This window comes from Panthera onca, chromosome C2, assembly GCF_046562875.1.
Source record: "Panthera onca isolate mPanOnc1 chromosome C2, mPanOnc1 haplotype 2, whole genome shotgun sequence".
NCBI classification, from domain to species: domain Eukaryota; kingdom Metazoa; phylum Chordata; class Mammalia; order Carnivora; family Felidae; genus Panthera; species Panthera onca.
This window is the reverse complement of record NC_138347.1, coordinates 127873148-127892677: the sequence shown is the minus strand read 5'-3', so window position 1 is coordinate 127892677 and position 19530 is coordinate 127873148. Positions and strand designations below refer to the sequence as shown.

General features: G+C 46.7%; 1 protein-coding gene across 3 annotated transcripts in view; it reads left to right on the top strand.

Annotated features, from left to right (window-relative positions):
* Positions 1-19530, top strand: part of EPHB1 (EPH receptor B1) — a 430500-nt gene that overhangs the window by 322103 nt on the left and 88867 nt on the right. For all 3 annotated transcript variants that reach the window (XM_060638721.3, XM_060638722.3, XM_078432322.2), the window contains 2 exons: positions 10891-11015; positions 18956-19118. In XM_060638721.3, coding sequence (XP_060494704.1) covers positions 10891-11015; positions 18956-19118 — 288 coding nt within the window. The remainder of the gene's footprint in view (positions 1-10890; positions 11016-18955; positions 19119-19530) is intronic.

The window sequence follows — 19530 nt, the reverse complement described above, 5'->3', positions numbered from 1 at the left end:
CTTTCTGGTTACCCCAGCAGGGAGGAGGAGCCAGGTGGGGTGACCTAGGAGGGTCTCAGGACCCCACTAGCTGTCATGCTTCCTTCCTGTGGCACAGGGCTCCACACAATTCCACCTCCCTGCTGGGGACCCCTGATATCCCTGAGGAACTGTACCCCCCCAACCCCGTACTGGGCACCCTCAGTGCCTGGTGCCTGAGTGCAGGGGGAGGGGAGCGATGGCTGGAACCATCATTCCTACTCTGCTCTCGCCTGCTGAGGACTTAGGGAAGTCACTTTCCCTTCAGCCTTCAGTGCTCAAATCCATAAATTGTAAGAATTGGCAGAAAACTGAGTGACCTCAGATGTCCTTTCAAAGTTTTACATTCTGATTTTTAGATTTCTAGACAAATAGTTTTCAAATTTGAGTGTGCCTCAGAATCCCCTGGAGGACTTGTTAAAACACAGATTGTTGAGCCCTACCCCCAGCATTTCTGATCCAGTAAGTCTGGAGTGGGGCTCAAGATTCTACATTTCATGTCAGCTCCCAGGTGAACTGGGATCACAGTTTGAGAACTAGCAGGGTCAGTTGGATGATCCCAACAAAGAACCCTCCCTTCATCAGCACTAATATCACAAATGAGAGCCTCTTCTATAAACCTGCATCCCCAGAACGGCCCCCAGCCTCCAACCCCCAGTTGTCACACCCCCTCCCTTGTCTTGGAACCAAGCCCTTCATGGATGGACCCAAGATGGAAGCACCTATATGATATAGGACTGACTCAGCCACCCAGGCCTGAAGCCCTCACTTTCTCTCCCACTCCTGCTTCGCTGAGCCCACAGAGAGACTCAGCCAATATTCTACAACAGAATCAAAATGATGCCACCCCCACAAAGCAGTCCTCTGTCCTTAGTTGACCCCAAGGTAAAGAGGGAGATTGGAACAGGGCGTCAGGGTCAGCTCAAGGCAAGCCCAGAGCAAAAGCCAAGAAGCCAATGTCCACAATAGGAGAAAACAATTAGAAATATAATTAATTCTGCTTTTGTATTCATATCCAGTCTCCAAACTAATTGCTTATTTGTTTAATCTACTTTGGCCAGAAGTGTTACTGCACCAAAAATATTTAATGAGTCAGGCTTCCTAATGTAAAATTCAAGCATATTTGTGCAATGAAATGAGTTTTCATCATCAGAGGGAGAACCTGTTATCTGAGCAATACCTTCTCAACAAAGTTATCTCCTAGAATAGAAATGTCAGAGGAAACACAATTCCTCATTTGCACAGTTCGTCTGTGTGCAAACTGTTCCTCTTTGTCTTCAGTAACTGGTGGACCTGAAGTCCTTAGCTGACATTTAAATCTAGATTTTAGTTTTTTCCTAAGAATGCGTTTCATATAAGGAACAAGATAACCTACCATACCAGCCCCTCAGTCCCAATCTCATCACCCACGCCGTTTATGAGCACCCATAATTTAGTCTGAGGCCTCAAAGGGACTTGTGGAGGCTGCCCAGCACTTTTGGATCTCTTTGTGACCCCTTCAGAGTCTGGGCTGGGGAGATAGGAAATGGACTGGCTTCTGGGCTCTGGGACTCCTGCTTCTGATTCACCCAGAGCTGCTGAATTGTTCTGCTTCTCCTTTAATGCTTCAGGGAAAATTTTGTTAGGAGAAAGGATTCCACAGCTCTTAATAAAAGAAGGAAAATTAGAAAACTGCTAATGCTAGGGTAGCATTTCATCTGAAACCTCCCAGTGAGGTGGGGATGGCCCCAGCCTCCCAGCCTCTGCCTCTGTGCTATGTAAAGCACTCCTGCCCCTGAGCTCCCAGGATGGCTCTATTCAGACCCACTCCGTATTCCTCCCCAGGGGCGCTGCACCTGCTCCACAGAAGGCACTTCACAACCTTGCCTGCCCTCCCCGCTGAGCCTTTATCCCTGGAGGGCCGCTGTCTATGTTAGGTATAGGTACATGATTTTCTGACCCTTTAACTTCCAGTGTCTTTAGAGAAGAGACTGAAATCACTCCAGTAAAAGCAAACCCTTATGGGACATCTATTATGTGCTAACACAGTAGGAAGAGGCTAAAAACATGACTTCTACTCTAAAGAGTTTATTCCAGTGATGGAGAGCAGAGATGAGCACTTGGAAAGTTAGATCTGTCCCAAGGTAGCGATTACAGCCCAATGAGTGTTACTAAAATAAGGTCTTTGAGTTGGGGGGAGGGGGAGATGGGGTGCTCTGGTAGGCATGGTCAGGTGGGGCTTAAGGCAGGGGAGTGTGTTGTGTGATCTGTGCTTCTGAAGTCTACTGGATTACAAAAAGACATGTCAGAGATCCCCAAAGCTGGGTTCTACTGGGACATGGTGTGTGGAGTAGTTAGAGGAAATCAGTGGGGTCCTCTGTGGACCAGTTGGGAGGCAACCTGGACCGGCCATTGGCTGCCATGTTGTTTACTGTTAAGAGGGGGCACTGGGACCTTTTCCAATGGGGAACCATTGACGGTTTTTGAGCATCAGAGGAACCTGGGTGAATCAAGCTTTGGAAAGATTAATCTGGCTGCAGTGTAGTTTGAAGTGAAGAGGCCCAAAAGTGTACAAGAGAGGTGGGTCTGGATATCAGGTGTAAGGAGATACAGGTGACAAAACCAGGAGGAAGACAAGGACAGAGCCAAGGAAGTATCTGTGACCCCTGGACCTGAGTCATACTATAAGATGAGTGGGCCTTGGCTCATCCTCTCCTCTGAGCCAAAGGTCTATTTGTCCTCAAGGACAAGGCACCTTATTGTTTACATCCTAGATTACTTACAAGAAAAACTTTTGGTCATCTTGAGATGTCACAGGAAACCATCTGTCTTCTGGGACGCTTATCATACCAACCTCTGGGGATCCCTGCCATTAACCTTCCCCTTATCCAAGCTATTCTTCTCCATCATTTCTATCCTGACTGGGTAGACATGTTTATGTATCCCCTCAAAGATATTTATCAAATAAATACCCACACTGTCACTGGATTGTGCTTTTCACATTTACTTCCAGGACTATGCCCAGGCATTGATCTGCATATGTCAAGAGTAGTGGACCCAGAAGGAGACTATGAGGTGGTTGCTAAGACCCCTGGCCTGGCAGAATAGTTCTAAGTGGAGGGAGATATGGTCCGTACAGGGTATATCCTCAGGACATTTGAAAGATCCATAACATAAGAATTAATACTTCTGTTTTACAGTTGATGAATTTCAGGCCCCAAGAAGTTAAGTAACCTTAGTCCAAGATTGCACTGTAAGCAGATGGCAGAATGGGAACCCACATGTCTCTACAGCGCCTCCAGGCCCTATAGTTCTTCTCTATGTTTGCCAATTCCTACTGCCCTAGGCTGGGGCCCAGGATCCTGACTATTCCTTACCCTGCCTTGTCTTCCTCATAGCCGGGGTCTGTGGTCTACAGATTGCAGGTGGTTAGTCCAAGGATGATTTGGCTGAGAAATGCTCTTGCAGGAAGAATAGAAGAAGTTAACATTACCATGTTATCCAGGTTACCATATATATCCAGGATATATCCAATATATCAATTAGATATATACCCAAGAAAAATGCAAACGTAGGTCCACACAGAAACTTGTATGTGAATGTTCTTAGCAGCATTATTTGCAACAGCCAAAATGTGTAAACAACCCAAATGTCCATCAGCTAAGGACATCTGTCCTAGAAAAAACAATGCCTGGGAAGGTAGAAGAGGTTACTAAGCTCAGAGGTGCACCGTTCGGGCTGGGGCAGCTGCATCTCTCTGAGGGGTCACTGGAAGGACCTTCCCTCTGTTGCAAACCACATGACAGGGCCAGGGAGTGTTCCCCCAACCTCCCCAGCATGAGTTATCATGAGGAAGGCAGATGGGCTCCTCTTTCTGTGGACCTCCTTGGCAAGTTCAGATATGAAAATCCTCCCTAAGTGGAGAGGTCATTTATCTTCCAGGAGATTTATGAGGGCTGTCACCTGAGCCAAGGCAAAGGGGACTCAGCTGTGACCTGCACCCCAGCTCCTAAGGCGGGTCAGAGGTGGCCTCAGAACAAGACTGTCCCTGGCACAATTTCTACCTGCAGAAGCAACACTGCTTTATATGAAATCTGCCAAACTTTGAAATCCAAGTTCCATATTTTTATAAACTCCAGGCATTTTACTACAATAGATCAACTTAATTGTTAACAGTATGTGTGTGTTACTATTGTTTTTATTTAAAACCACTTTAAGTACTTTTGGTGTCTTAAAATATTTTAACACAGTAAACTGTTATATCATTTATTATTTCCCCAAATGGATTAGGGTTAAAACTGTTGAAAAAGGGGCTCCTGGGTGGCTCAGTTGGTTGGGCATCCAGCTTCAGCTCAAGTCATGATCTCACAGTTGGTGGGTTCAAGCCCTGCGTCAGGCTCTGTTGCTGACAGCTCAGAGTCTGGAGCCTGCTTCAAATTCTGTGTATCCCTCTCTCTCTGCCCCTCCCCCACTCACACTCTGTCTTCCTCTCTCTCTCTCTCAAAAATAAAATGTTAAAAAAAATTTAAAAACCGTTGAAAGAATTATTTTGACACAAAAATCAATTAAGACATTAGGAGGCAATTTTTAATAAACAAAGATAATGCATTAGAACTTAGTTATTGTCCTAGGAAAAAAAAAGCATCAACTCATTCTCACATCTTGGGGTTTGAGATGCTTAATTGTTGGAGGGGGTGGGGATGCCCTTATCAAATAAGGATAACAAAGAATAAGGGGAAAACTTGGAATATGACTGAGTCCATAACTACATTAAACGGTCAAAGAATGTTGTAAACATAAAAGGTATGATCCAGGTGAAACTGAGATATGACAGCAAAGCTTCCATACATCAAGACTCAAGGTCCCGGATTTGGGGTTAACTCCTGGCATAGATTCATGCCACCCTCCCAGACCACAAGCTCTGTGATCTCCTTTGGAGTCTTTCTTACAAATGGAGGGCTGGGTGATAGCTGGCCAGGCCCAGCCGTGAGGCCATAGGTGGTGACCTGTGACCAGTTTGGGTCCAGTTCCACGTTTGTCTGGTGTCACCTGTATGTTCTTTCATAACTTGCAGCCGGGGCCATCCTGTTCTGGCAATTTATCCACATCTCATTTGTCAGCTCAGGCGAGAACATTCTGTACACTTTCTCTGCCGTATGTGATATACTATCTTGGATCTGCCTGCTTCAAAAGCAATTTGGGAGTATGATCTCCCCAAAGTCTTCCTTGGTGAAAAAGAGGCAGTGACTCACTGACTCAGCCTGCCTTTGCATTTTCTCCATCCCTGAGCCCCTTGACCAATGGAAGTTAAGTCTCTCTCTGCTTCTGATACATCTATTTGTTTTTAAATGTTTATTTTTGAGAGACAGAGCACGAGCAGGGGAGGGGCAGAGGGAGACACAGAATCCAAGGCAGGCCCCAGGCTCTGAGCTGTCAGCCCAGAGGCTGACATAGGACTCGAACCCATGCACCATGAGATCACGACCTGAACCGAAGTCAGACATTCAAATGACTGAGCCACCCAGGCGCCCCTGCTTCTGACACATTTAAAGGGCCTCTTATTGTTGGCATTAGCCTGTCTCATCAGACACTCCTCATTCTGGTTCTGGTTGTTTTTGAACCCAGCTGATTTTACTCAGTGTTTGACAGGATACTTTGCCTTGCCTCTCCATTCTTTTCTTTGTATCCCTAATTCTTGTCGGGTCCAGCCTCTTTATTTTGCTTAGAAGGAGTGCAGAGCAGTTTTGATTGTATTTGGGGCTTTTGAGGATTTCCTCTTTAGGACAAACACATCCGTCTTGAGCCTTTAGTACCTTTTTTCCAAATAGCCCCTAGGGTAACTCTTTATTCGTACTTTTTCTAAAGAAAGGTCCATATTTATTTCTTCGCTAAATTTTAATAATATGGTGAACTCTTTGTTTTCATTTTCTTCTCTCCACAGAGTGTTTAATTTAGTCAAAAGGATTCTTGTGAGGGAGAGACCTTTTTAAGCATTCAGTGAAACTTCCAACATAGGTTTATGGAGAAGAGACAACTGGCCAGGACTTACTGTTGAAACCAGCATGTTTGGGGCTCAGAGGGGCTGCTTCTTTGAATTAATCTTCCCACCTCTCTTCAATCTGACTTAGTTTTGCTAGGTGGTGTTTGAGGGGATACCTGTGCTCATTTTCATTTTCTGTCTTGTTGGAAGTTTTTATAGCATGTAAAAACACCAGATTTAGAGGTGGCATTTGCAGTTGGGGAAGGAAAAAATAGTTTGTCACTGTAGGTGATCACCAGTGTCAGAGCACCAAACATAAGCTGTCTTGGATTTTCAGGGAGGAAGACTAATACTCTGTTCCTCTCTCCCAGGTGCTAAATCCCATCTCAATTAAAACGTAAGGCATTTAGAGTGACCTATGTGAGGATAAACAGCCTGTAAGGGGGCCTGTGAACATCTGTCATCACCATAAATCTGAGCAATGTTGGCAGTAGTGACCCTTACCCTCTGGCAGCTTCTCCCGGATCCATCCGTGTGCTGATTGGCGGCTGGGAGGTCCTTGCCATCTGTGGCTCTGGATTGCTTCTGGATCACCCTGCCCTGTGATTGCCTCTTTACCACCTAATCCCAGCTATATGCCAAGGATCTTCAGGGCAGGGCTGTGAATTTTTATTACTCATCCTTTTGTCCCCAGTGATTAGAGCAAGGGCCCAGCACAATGTTTGGCAAATATGTTGAGTCTTGAATGATGGTTTTCCAGGGATTAGAGGCAGAGAAAAGAACCAAGCCCATCAAAATCATCAGACTGTTAAAGTTAATCTTTCCAATTTTTAATCCATGTTGCATTAGCTCTTGAGACAGAGGAGGATCCTAAAAACCTATATGGCACTGACAGGGTTGGCAACATAGAAGTCATGTTTCCATGCGAGCCCGAAAGGGCAGCTGGAGCTACACAGTGAGTGTGGCGGGGTGGGGGAAGGAGGCTTCCCTGGGGTGCCTGTGTTGGTGGGCCCACCAGGATCCATCCCTCCCCCCGCCCTCCTCCACCAACCCTGTGCTCTGCTCTGACTCCAGGAATTGTCCCACCTTCCTCCTCTCCAGGACTCTAGACAGTGCACGCGAGGTCGGGAATGAGGGCCATGAGCCATCCCCACTTAACCATCCAGCCTGTTGCTGACTCTGTGCTCAGTTCCTGGTTTCCTTTTATGTGACTTAGCAGCAGCGTTGCACACATTCTCTCCTCCTGGAGACACTCACTGTCACTTGACTTCTAGGTAATCACACTCCCCTGCTTCCTTCTAGCTCATTGGCCTTTCCTTCTCAAGTCTCTTGGCTGTTTCTCCTCCTCTCCTGAATCTTAGATGATATATTCTTTTCTCCTCATTCTCACGATGATCTCTGTCAGTTCTGCTGCTTTTGGTATCTCTCACAGACTGGTGGATCTAAACTGGTGTCTCCAGTCTGGACCTCTTATACATGCATTTGCCTACTCCGACTGCTTCTACTGATGTCTTGCCACATCTCAGTTGATGGCAGCCCCACTCTTCCAGTCACTTAGGCCAAAAACCTTGGAGTCATCTTGGCTGTTCTGTTTCTTCCACATCCCACATCCATTGAGATGTTCTAAATCTATTCAGAATCTGACCACCCCCATTCTCACCACCTCCACTGCTCCAAACCCGGTCCAAGTAACCACAGTCTTGCAGCTGGACTATGACAATAGTGTTAAGATGGAGCTTTCAGCTTTTACGTGGCCCCTGCATTCTATTTGCAGCACAGGAGAGGGTGATGCTGTTAACATACGAGTCAGATTACGTCACTCCTCTGTTCGCCACCCTCCCATGGCTCTCCTTCTCACCCAGGGGAGAAGCCATCGTCTGTGGCCTCATCTCTTCTCTAGTCCCTCTGGCTCTTTGCTATTCCCCTGGAAGAGACTGCTCCCAGTTTAGAACCATTGCCTTGGCCTTTCCTTCTCAATTGCTCTTTTCCCAGGTGTTACGTGCCTCCCTCCCCTCCTCCACCCCCATGCTGCTGCATCTACTTCTCAAGCAAGGCCTTGCTGACCCTGTGATTTAGAACGGCAGCCTTCTCCCGGCGAGCCTCCTACACTTGGACATTCTGTGTCCCTTCCCCCCTGCTCCATTTGTTCCTGTTGTACTTAATATTTTAACATACCTTGTGATTGATCACATCTGGCCTTTGACCCCCTCCACTAGAAAAGAAACTCCGTGAGGACAGGAGATTATATTTCACTCACTATGGAATCTCTGGAACCTAGAGTGGTGACTGGCACATGGCAAATGCCCCGTGAACATTTGTTTAATTCATTCATTAATGGACCTGAGCCGTGATGCTAGGAAGAGAAGGCACATTTGATGGTTGAATCGGGATCACAAATTATTTCGGCTTCCTAGATGAATAGGCCAAATGTTACACCATAAAGGTAAAAGCGTATGTGTAAACCCTTGTAGTCAAACCCACAAGCAAACTATAAACAAAAGTTGAGGCACACACCATGAGAAAACCTAAAGGTTCTGTTTGACAGTAATGTCAAATCAAATGACAGGAACAGGTTTTTGATCCAAAAAAAAAAAGGCTAATGGTCACCTTCATTGATGTCTGGTACCCGGATCATGGGAGATAGTAGTTTCACCCTAATCTTTGCTGAGTAAAGAGCAGTGGGAGAATTGGGTTTACCCCTGGGCCATATGCCTACAGAGAGATTTAGATAACATGACCCCCATTTGGAAAAAAGCCACCTCAGGGGGCAGCGTGTCATGGGAGAAACATTCATAGTATCTGGCTGTTGTTTTCAGCAGGAAGAATTCAGGGGAAACCTAACTAGCTTCTTTAGTTACTTGACGAGCCATTCTGTGGAAGAGAGAACATTTTCTGTTACCTTAGTCAGTGGAACTGGGACTGGTGAGAAGACAACGAATTTCAGATAGGGATAGGAAGACATGCACATTGGTGAGAGACACCCAAGGATGAAGCCGCAGCCCCTAGAGGCAGTGAGCAGCCAGTCCCTGGGGACGCAGCAGGGCCCAGCAGAGAGTACTTGATAGGGGGATTCAGAATTGCCTTAAATCAGGTCCTCCATGAGGCCGACACCAAGATGGGATTGGAGGTGCCAGATATTGATGGGCAGGTGGGAGAGGAGGCCAGAGGGGGCTGGCAGAGCCATCAGATCACAGTGAAGGAGAGAGGGCAGGAAGGAGGATTAGGTGAGAAGACTCTCAGACCGTCACACTGTACAAAGAACCGTTGGTGAGTCCAGTAGGGAGTTTGAGTGAAAGCTGCCCAGGAGAAGAGTCAGGAATGGTTTTTTGGTTGTTTTGTTTTGTTTTGTTTTGTTTTGTTTTGTTTTGTTTTGTTTTGAGGCATCCTTGCTGCTCTCAGTCATTGGCTGGAAGCAGCCTCTGATAAATGGGGCCCCGCATGGATGTGGTGGTGGTTTCAGGGTACAGCAGCCAGGGCCAAGAGTCAGCTGTGCTCCCAGGGGATGGAAGCTCTGAGAGGCACGTTTGCAGGGTCACCCTGAGGTCTGTAGTGGGAACCGTGCAGGGTCCTGGGTGGACTCTCTGATTCTAAGTCCTCCTAACACCACGTCTCACACTGTGCTCTCTGATGGCTCTCCGATGGCTCCCTTGAGTATGGGCATCTTCACAAGTGCTCAGCAGCCCCTCCCCTGGCCTGGGGGCCAGCTCACTGAGAACTCACTGAGAGCTCAGTGAGTGGAGAGCAACCCTATCCCCCACCCCCAGACCGGCAGCCATGCTCTGGAGGGGAATCTGTTACCTTAAAGTGAGGATAGTAAATGTCAGTCCGCCACAGTCCCCCAGAGAAACCCTTGTAAAGTGGAGTTCGCATGAGGAAACGACCTTCATCACTAGAGAAGTGCCAGGACTAAACGGAACAGCCCCTGAGCAGAGCGCAGACTGAAGCCTCATCCATTACCCGCCTCTTCCCCTAGAAAGACAGCCCTCATTTATTATTTCCAGACTGTTTTCATTTTACTTACACCGCGCAAAAAATGTTGAATTGGAAAATAAATAATATTATTTCCTAACAGAAATTTTGGAATCACTTCACAGATTTTGGAATTATTACCCTGTTTCCAAATGTTTGGTTTGTGTATCATTTCTTCATTTATATTTGTGAGCTCTTTATCGCAAATGTCCTCATCTGGAAGACTCTGACAGAAGTCTGAATGAACTCTGTTGGTAGTCTGTGCTCATGTCTTTTTGAGTGCTGCCTCCTCTCTTCCTTTTGAAGTGCAGCAAAGTCTTACATGCAGTTTCAGAGCTCTTTCTGAAGAGTTTGCTCTTTCTAGAACATTCCTTTCTATGGCAGTAATTCTGCACTGACCAGTTCTAGTTTCTCATTATCATTCCTTGCCTCCACATTCTCTTCTTTATAGGAGCTCACCCCATTAATGCAAGACTGAGATTCCTTCAAAACCTTCTGCTCAAAAACATCCCATTGTGCCTCCTGTCCCACTGTTCTTCTTGCGCCACTGCCTGAAGCCTAGACTTGCTCTGGTTGTCATACCCTCCCTGGATGGCTCGGCTTCCTCAGCCAAGCTGAAAGCCACACTGCTTTCATGTGATTCAACCAACCATCTCTTTTTGGTCAAGCCTTTCTCCTCCCTGCCCAGGAAACACCGTGTCCATTCCAGCCCTGCCCTTACACATGTCCTCCTATCCTAAATTGTCACCTTTTCTCTCCTTTCTCATCCATAATCTACTCACTATGCAAAACCACGGGAAGTTCTGCAGATCAGCTCAGCTGGTAAGAAAGAAAGGGTAGATTCAAACCCAGAGACACTTCTCTCTTCATTTATCTCTGAAAGATGATGCATATCATATACTCGAGGGTCTGTTTATCTGCCCTGTCTCTTCCTCTCTCCACAGCCCCTTCCACTGTTCCAATCATGCACCAGGTCAGTGCCACCATGAGGAGCATCACCTTGTCATGGCCACAGCCGGAGCAGCCCAATGGCATCATCCTGGACTATGAGATCCGGTACTATGAGAAGGTGAGCCAGCTCCGTCCTCAGTCTTTCAGTACCCAGGGCCAGCTACTGTCCGGAGGATGGTGGCCATCTGAGGACTGGAGGAAATCCTGACGGAGGGAAAAATCTGCTGATGGAGGCCAGAGGCTCCTTGGGAGAGTTCATCGGGTCTTCATTGGCAAAAGTCTCCAAAGTCCAGACTCTTCCTGTGTCAACTCAGGAGAGAATCTTCCAGCTTACACCCTGCTGTCTGAACAGTTCAGTGGGCCGGTATGGGCAGAACCAATCCCATTTTTCCCAGTCATATGTTCGCTCTATTAACGTAGATGCTACAAAGTTCCAGGTGTCCCCTGAACTTCCCAAAGATTTTGTGGTTTTGTAGAGCCATGTTCTCTAAAGTTTTTGATCATGTTCTTCCAATATATGTTTGTGTATTTATAGGTCATATGCATGTACTACTGCACTAGTATATTCATAGAGATTGAAGACATGTAAGTGGAAATTTTGAAGGATGAGACAGAAATTAAAAGAAATGTTTGTGCTGCCCACTGACCGCTCTTTAGCAGCTGCTCCTGAGGCCTGCAGCAGGGCACACACTGCCAAGTATGAAAGTGGTGCCTTATGGAGTTCGTCCCCTTGGTCTCTGTAGGGGAGGCAGTACCTCCTTCCCATCCTGTTAAACTGCAGCATTTGCAAAATCCCAGGAAAATACTGACCCAACACATCGTTTGTAAAGACACTACATTCATTAATTGGTTCAGCAAGTATTGATTAAGTGCCTGCTATTTGGCAAGTACTATTCCAGGGTATATGCATGATCCAAACAAAGATGCCTGCCCTCACAGGGCTCACTTTCCAACAGAAGGAGACAAAAAAGGAACATAGTAAATAAGGAGATCATATAGTAGTTAGAAAATGAATGATGCCATGGAAAATAGAAAGAGCAGAGCATGGTAAATGGAATCAGGGGGTCAAATTTAGGGGAGGAACAGGTTACAGAATTACATAGGATGGTAAAGGGAGGCCTCTTGGAGTAGGTAGCTTCTAAGTAAAGACTTGAAAGAGGTGAGGTTGTTGTGAAATGGGGGAGAGAGAGGCAACCACCTGTGCAAAGGCCCTGAGGCAGGGTCATGACTGGTGATTCTAGGAACAGGAAGAAGACCGGCCTGACTAGAGTGGTACGAGCAGTGGGAAAGTAGTAGACAGGTGAGAGAGGTAACCAGGGGAGGTGATAAGACTGGACCTTAGAACTTACCCACTTAGAGCTTAACCACTGAGTGAGATGAGGATTCATATAGCAGGGTTAGAAGCAGAGAAGAGACAAAATCTGACTTACATTTTAAGAGGCCCATTCAGCTGTCCCATTAAAAAACAGGCTAGATTACAACCAACTAGAACAAGGATGATGGTGGCTTGATTAGGATGGAAGGAGATGGCTGGCGAAACAGGGTAGATTCCAGATATATAAACTAAAGGCAGAGCAACGGGATTTCTAACAGTTTGGGCTTCAGATGTGGGAGGGTTTAGGCCTGGCCCGATAGAAGGAGGCAGCCACCATTGACTTAGAAGGGTGCTTGTTGGGGCTCCTGGGTGGCTCAGTCACTTAAATGTCCGACTTCAGCTCAGGTCATGATCTCATGGTTTGTGAGTTCAAGCCCGCATCGGGCTCTGTGCTGACAGCTCAGAGCCTGGAGCCTGCTTCCAATTCTGTGTCTCCCGGTCCCTCTGTCTCGGTCCCTCTCCCCCTCATGCTCTGTCTCTCTCAAAAATAAATAAACATTAAAAAAAAGAAAAAAAAAAGAAGGGTGCTTGTTGAGAGAGAGCGTATTTGTGGTTGTGGTAAGGGAAGGGACAGAAGTTCAGCTCGATGTCTAAAACACTTCTGAGATAGCCAGTAGTTCAGGCAGCTAGATGTCCCTGCCTGGAGCTCAGGAGAGAGGCCAGGTTGGAGAAGTCCATCTGGAAGCTGTCAGTATGTAAATGTATGAAAGCCCTGAGCCCGGCAGAACTATCCAGTGGGTCAGTGGAGGATCAGAGATGGAGACTCACAGACCTCCAGGACGGAGGCAGTATTGAACAGTGGTACGTGACTGCCTGGGGAAGGAGGGCTCTAGTCTCCAGTGCCCTCCATAACTAACCAGCTGTGCAGCCATGGCCAAATTATTTAACCACTCTGGGTCACAGTTTTCACATTTGTAAAATAGTAGCAGTTTGTGTCCCTGAAAGTGGAGGGCTAGATGGATCACCAATCTAGTCTGTGAGGATGTACACCCTTCTGCCCTTGCGGCCGAACTTGTAAGCATGGTGAGGATTAGGTAATGTTCTATTCCATTTAGAGAATATTGGGTTTTGTAGACAGTTGATTCAGATAATTCTGTGAATTGGGGGTAATTTAAACCATCTGGATTCATAAGCAACCATTATATCCAATCAGCTTTGAATTGGGAGCCCTTGTTTGCTAGATATTTTTTATCAGTTAATAAAGTAAATGTTGGGTTTCCACAATGTTTTGGACCAATCTGCCTGGACCAATTGTCCACACAGTCTCATTTCATCATCAAAATTGACCTAAGAGTTTGATAGAGTTATCATGTGTGGCCAGCATATGATGCAATGTCAGAATCACCAGAAAGATTCTAACAGTGCCTCTTCCCACACACACTTGAACTTGAGCCTTATAAGCTCACCTCAGAAAAATAATAGTAATTTCTCCCTAGTCTGCCCCTCTTGGGTGCCAAGAGCTTTATAAGCATTATCTACTTTTCTCCTCACTACCCAGTGTGGTAAATATTAGTATCATTGCTATGGGTAAAGAAGCCAGTGCACAAAGTAGTTCAAAACAAAATAAAACTTACCCAAAAGCACACAGCCAGGAAGTGAGCTTGTCACACAAGGCAGTGCTGGAGATCAGCTACGTACATGCGAACCGCCTGCCTTCCGCCTCATCTGCCCTGCCAAAGGCACTCACGCCATCATAGGGGTGGGCTTCGTAACAGGCTTCTGCCTGTGTCCCTTGGCTCCTCATTTTCCAGCCCACACCCAACCTCTTCTGCTACTTTTCCCTTTACATGAAAGCCTTGTCCTTTGAAATACTGTAATGAACTTCAACTTTTGATGCTATGAAGGAAGCTTATTCTCCCATTTCAGACCACGTCCCTACTTCTCCGTAATTTATACTAATTATTAACAGACACACATGCACAGCAGCCCAATGCCCAAGGCAGCTTCCACACCTCAGTGAAGCATATTATTGTCCTCACTCCAGAGGATAGAATGCTTGCCTTGGAAACACAGAAGATTCTTTGCCAAAGCGTTGGTTACCATACGGTATGTTACTACGGAACTCTCCTTCACTTATAAAGTGCTTGACTGTAAGATCTGTTACATTGCCTGGACCATTTCTAATACAAATAAAGAAAAATACATTACCCTGTGAGGGTATTTTGAAATAACCACAGTGGTAATAAATCATCATACACTGAGTATCTGTTATGTGCCAGATATTCACAAATACATTAGCTCTGATCTTGAAAAGAAATAAAAAGAAAGATACTTGAAAGCCAGGTATAACCAATTTATAGGTGATGGAACTAAGTCACAGAAAGGTTAAATGACTTACCCATGACCATAGAGAATCAAAACTATGGACATTTTTGATATATTTCAATGGTGAAAATTTCCGAGCTCAGTAAGGAACTAGATAGCAGTCATGCTGATGCTGAGGATCTCAAAATTAATGTGGCCTGTGAAATAAAAGATTGTATCTTAATTTTAAATCCAAATTCTTATAAGCAGAAAGATCTGCCTACCTGCTCCACGAGGCTGGCAAATCCTGGTGTTTAGAGATGCAAACACAATAAAACTCAGCCCAGTAGATATCCTGGATTCACCCCAAAGAAATAAATCCCCATTCCTCCGTTCTGTGCCACTTCTTTTAAGCCAGGAGTCAGCAGAGTTTTTTCCATAATGGACCAAATAGGAAATATTTTAAGTTTGTGGTCATATAGTCTCTGTCCCAACTACTCAACTCGCCTTTGTAGAAGAAAAACAGCCATAGGCAATATATCAGAAGGTGGGCATGGTTGAGTTCCAATAAAGCTTTACTTACAAAAACAGGTAGCTAGCCATGGGCCATAGTTTTCCAACCCCTGCAAACCCACCCTGGGTCTCCTACTTCACATCGCCCTCTCAATTTATGCTTGGAACACCTTTCAATTTCAGCTCTATAAATAGAATCAATGAGGCTTTCGCCTCCTCCAACAGCTCATTAATAGAGAGCTCAGATGCCATCGAGCTGATGACACTCCCAGAGCCTCTCCATGTTCATCTCCTTCCCATTTTCATATGCTTCCATTTATCATCCTCTCTTGTTTACTGTCTTGTAGCACTTTTCACTCCTGGTGTCAGCGCTTGTAGGCAAACCATGGGAGGGGCATCTACATCTGCTCTCAGCTGTCTTCATGATTAAGCGTTTAGACGCTTACTTGCTCTTCATAACTGTCTGGGCCAGAATGGACTGGTTTAGGCCTTGGGAATTTCTACCCTTCAAATTTTAGGATCATTTTCTCCTAGAAACTCTTTCAGGCGTTGGCAATATCTTGTGCTCGATCGATTGGTTCAAATAACTGGTCTGAAGTGTGGTGTTTATTCATTCATTTAGCACTGAACCGTTGAGCAGTTTGGTGCCAGCCCTGGGCCACAGGTTGGGGATGGGAGCCATGGTCTCTGCCCTCGATAGCGATGGTCTATACCTCTCACATGCTATTAGAATCAATCATGAAGCAAACAAACAAACAAAAAAGCCGTGTGCTCTTTGCTCTCACCCATTTGCCTGCAGTTGATTAATGGGTTTGAAGAGAACAAGGATTAATATTCATTTTAATCACGGAACTTCTTGAATGTGTGGGCTATAAAGTGATAAGGGGTTAATGTTTTGTCTTCACAATCCAAATACTAATACACCAAAAGACAGTTGTCAGTAAAAGAGCTGCCCAGTGGATGTTTCACTTCTTTCAAGCAGTGCCTAATTCCACAGATACCAGTGAAACCAGAAAATCCAGACAGCTACCCGGATTTTGTAGCAATGGGATTTTGTCCTAATTTGCAAGGTGATTAGGTGATTTATATAGGTTTAGGTCTTAGATCTTCAGTGTGTTAGGACAGTAATGACCAACGTTCTAGCTAATATCCCTCCTATAGTAGACAGCCTTCTTTCTGCTGGATCCCTGATTGGTGGTGGGGTGGGGGCATACTCCTTTTTTTTTTTTAATAGATCAAACCGATGGATGGGCAGTTCCTTCCAAGCAGTCCCTCCCAGAGGTCAATGGATATCCCCTCCATGAGGATGAGTGTGTAACCTTCAACCGTCTATTCAAGCTGACCTCTAGCCTGTGGTCTCTTAAAACTACTTCCAAGCATTTGTCACCAGGGCATGTGTCACCACAGTCTAGATGGGCCCAGTTGCTTGCAGGCTTCTCATCTCTCTAGGCCTTGCTTTCACTTGTTCTATTCAGTTCTCACTCTCTGTATTTGTCCATGTGGCTAATTTCTTCCGCCTTTGATGACTCAACTAACGTCACCCTCCCAGTCTCCTTACCAGCCTGAGCTGGGTGACCCTCTGCTCTTCCCCCCCCCCCCATCCCCCAGCCCCCTAAGCTGCCTTCTGCCAAGTCACTCAGTCAGCACTGCTGTCAGCATCTGGGTATTTTCTGGTCCACCCCACAAGATTTTGCATCCCCAAGGAGAGGGGCCATGCCTTGGTCCCTGAAACCATGTGTAGGTAGTACCCAGCACATGGTAGCATGCCATAAATGTGGCTGCCGGGCCAAATGATTGAGTGAATGCACATTAGGTCACCTCTGCCTTTGCAAAGTAGATGTTTGCATATTTTAAAACAATGGCAATTTTTTTAAATCATTGCACTGTATTCTTTTGTCCTGGCTCAACTCCCCAAACTTCTGTTGCTTGTCTGAGGCTGTGGGTTACACATCTCTTGCCGTCAGCTTTCCCCTCATTTGTTACCATGCCCCTCAAACCATTGTGCCTAGAATTCATCACAGAACCCCAGATCTGCACAGGGACTTGGGAGCTTCCCTCTCAGTGACCTAAGCTCTTCATTTTCACTGATGTCCCCATTTTGCTCTGAGACTGATGGTACAGACAGGGGCAGTCCCAGAGTTGAAACTTTTGTTCCTGTACACTTGGAGATAACCCACAGTCTTCATAATGCACACATGAAAATGATCAGAGGCCAGGCTGGTGTATATGAGGGTGCTGAGGGGAGGGTATAAAGATGAAAGACAGCAATGAACAGAGTCCATGGGAAGCCTTCCTGGAAGAGGGGGTTTTAGAGATACAGGCACAAGGAACATGCAGGGTGCAGAGGAGCACTAGAGAGAGGCATTTCAGACCAGGAAAACAGCCCAAGCAAAGGCCCTGGGTCTGGGAGTGTGGCCCCTGAAGGGACAGCGAGGTGGTAATTTGGGGGTTGTGAGAGACTGCAATTGCTTCATTATGAGGACCCTCTAAACCTAGATTTAGGAGTTTTGTTTTTATCTGATTATAACTTTAGGGAAGGTCAGAGATCTTTTTTAATGTTTTGTTTTTATTTTTGAGAGAGAGAGAGAGAGACAGAGCATGAGCAGGGGAGGGGCAGATAGAGAGGGGGACACAGAACTTGAACCAGTCTCCAGGCTCCATGCTGTCAGCACAGAGCCCAATGTAGGGCTCAAACTCACTAACTGTAAGATCATGACCTGAGCCTACATCAGATGTTTGACTGAGCCACCCAGGCGTCCTGTTAGAAAAGAAGTTTGGATTTGGTGGAGAGGGAGTGGCAGAAAAGATGGGAGGCTACAAAAGTCTAGGCACAAACCAAATGTTAGTAGCAAAGACAGGAAGTACCCTTGAAGGCACCAACTATGGGTGGGGAGTCAGAAGGCTGAGAAACAGGAGCAAAAATCTGTGCACACCAGAGGACACTCATGTGTGGATAACAGAGACTATAGAAGACCAGGCAGAAGGTGCCGGAGAGAGTGGTGGGGGTGGAGGGGTGACCCCTGAATAGATGAGAAGGGGCAGAGCCTGCTCTCCAGGGAGAATGGACATGTCTTCCCGATGCTGGTGGAGAGGGAACTAGAAGTTGGGATCCAAACAGACTGACACAGGCCAAAGTGAAGGCAGAAGCAGGTATGGGAGGTGGTTTGGAATGGCCTCAGGCTTTGTAGCAGAGTGGACACTAAGTCACTCAGCTAAGGACTAGGACCTGAGGGAACTTAAGGGGTGATCTAGAACAGTCATGGTGAGGAGATCCTGAGTGAGGAGAGAAAAGGCAAGTCCTCAATAGAAATGAGACAAAGGGCAGGGACACCTGGGTGCCTCAGTCAATTAAGTGTCCGACTCTTGATTTCAGTTTAGGTCATGATCTCACAGTCGTGATTTCAAGCCCCATTTGGGGCTCTGTGCTGACAGTGCGGAGTCTGCTTGGGATTCTCTCTCTCCCTCTCTCTCTGCCCCTCCCCACTCATGTGTGTGCTCTTTCTCTCTCAACATAAATAAACCATAAAAAAAAAAAAAAAAAGGGAGACAAAGGGCTGATGCTGCCCAGCTTGCTTCTACTGACATCGGAGACGCAACAGGATTTTGCAAAGCTGCATGTGCACTGAACCCTGGATGGGGAAGGACTAGAAAATGACGATGAGCCCCCCAGCCTGGCTCTGAGAGCCTAGCCATTTGCTCAGAGCCTCCTTTTTAGAGCATGGCCACCTCATGACACAGAGCTGATCCTTCATTCCCTTGGTCCAGGCCAGATGTCCCCCATTCAGAGAGAGGGCCTGGGGCCAGTGACAGCTTTTAGCAGACCTGTAGGACCAAGGACTGACAGGGCCTGGGTGCTCCAGGGTGGAGTAGGTGGGGACGCAGACCTCAGGAGGAGGCTGCAGACTGTTCTCCTCACTCTCTTTCAGGAGCACAATGAGTTCAACTCCTCCATGGCCAGGAGCCAGACCAACACGGCGCGGATTGACGGCCTACGGCCAGGCATGGTGTATGTGGTGCAAGTGCGTGCCCGCACGGTGGCGGGCTACGGCAAGTTCAGTGGCAAGATGTGCTTCCAGACGCTGACGGACGGTAAGAGGCAGGCCAGTGAAGTGGTACAGGGCCAGCACTTGGGGGAGGGGAAGAGGCCCTGAAAAGCTGCCCTTGCAGCCCAAGTGCCAACCTGTCACTGGATTCCAGTGCGATTCCCTTGGAAGGGTTTGCCCTGGGGGGGTGGGGGCAGGGCATTACTCTTGAGTCATTCACAAGGCAGGGCATCTTTCTGAAGTCAGGCCTATTTCTCTCCTAACATCGCTTGGGTTTTCCTTCAGTGGATCTCTGTACCACATGCAGAGAGGTCCTGGCAGGGAGACCCCCACGTAGCTCAGGGTTCATGTGCCTCCTGCCTCAGAATCAGGGCCCAGGTGTTGCCGTTGTTTTACCCTCACTCCCACTTCACCCCTCTGTTCTGGGGGGCTGGGAGCTGAGCTCACAACCTAATTTC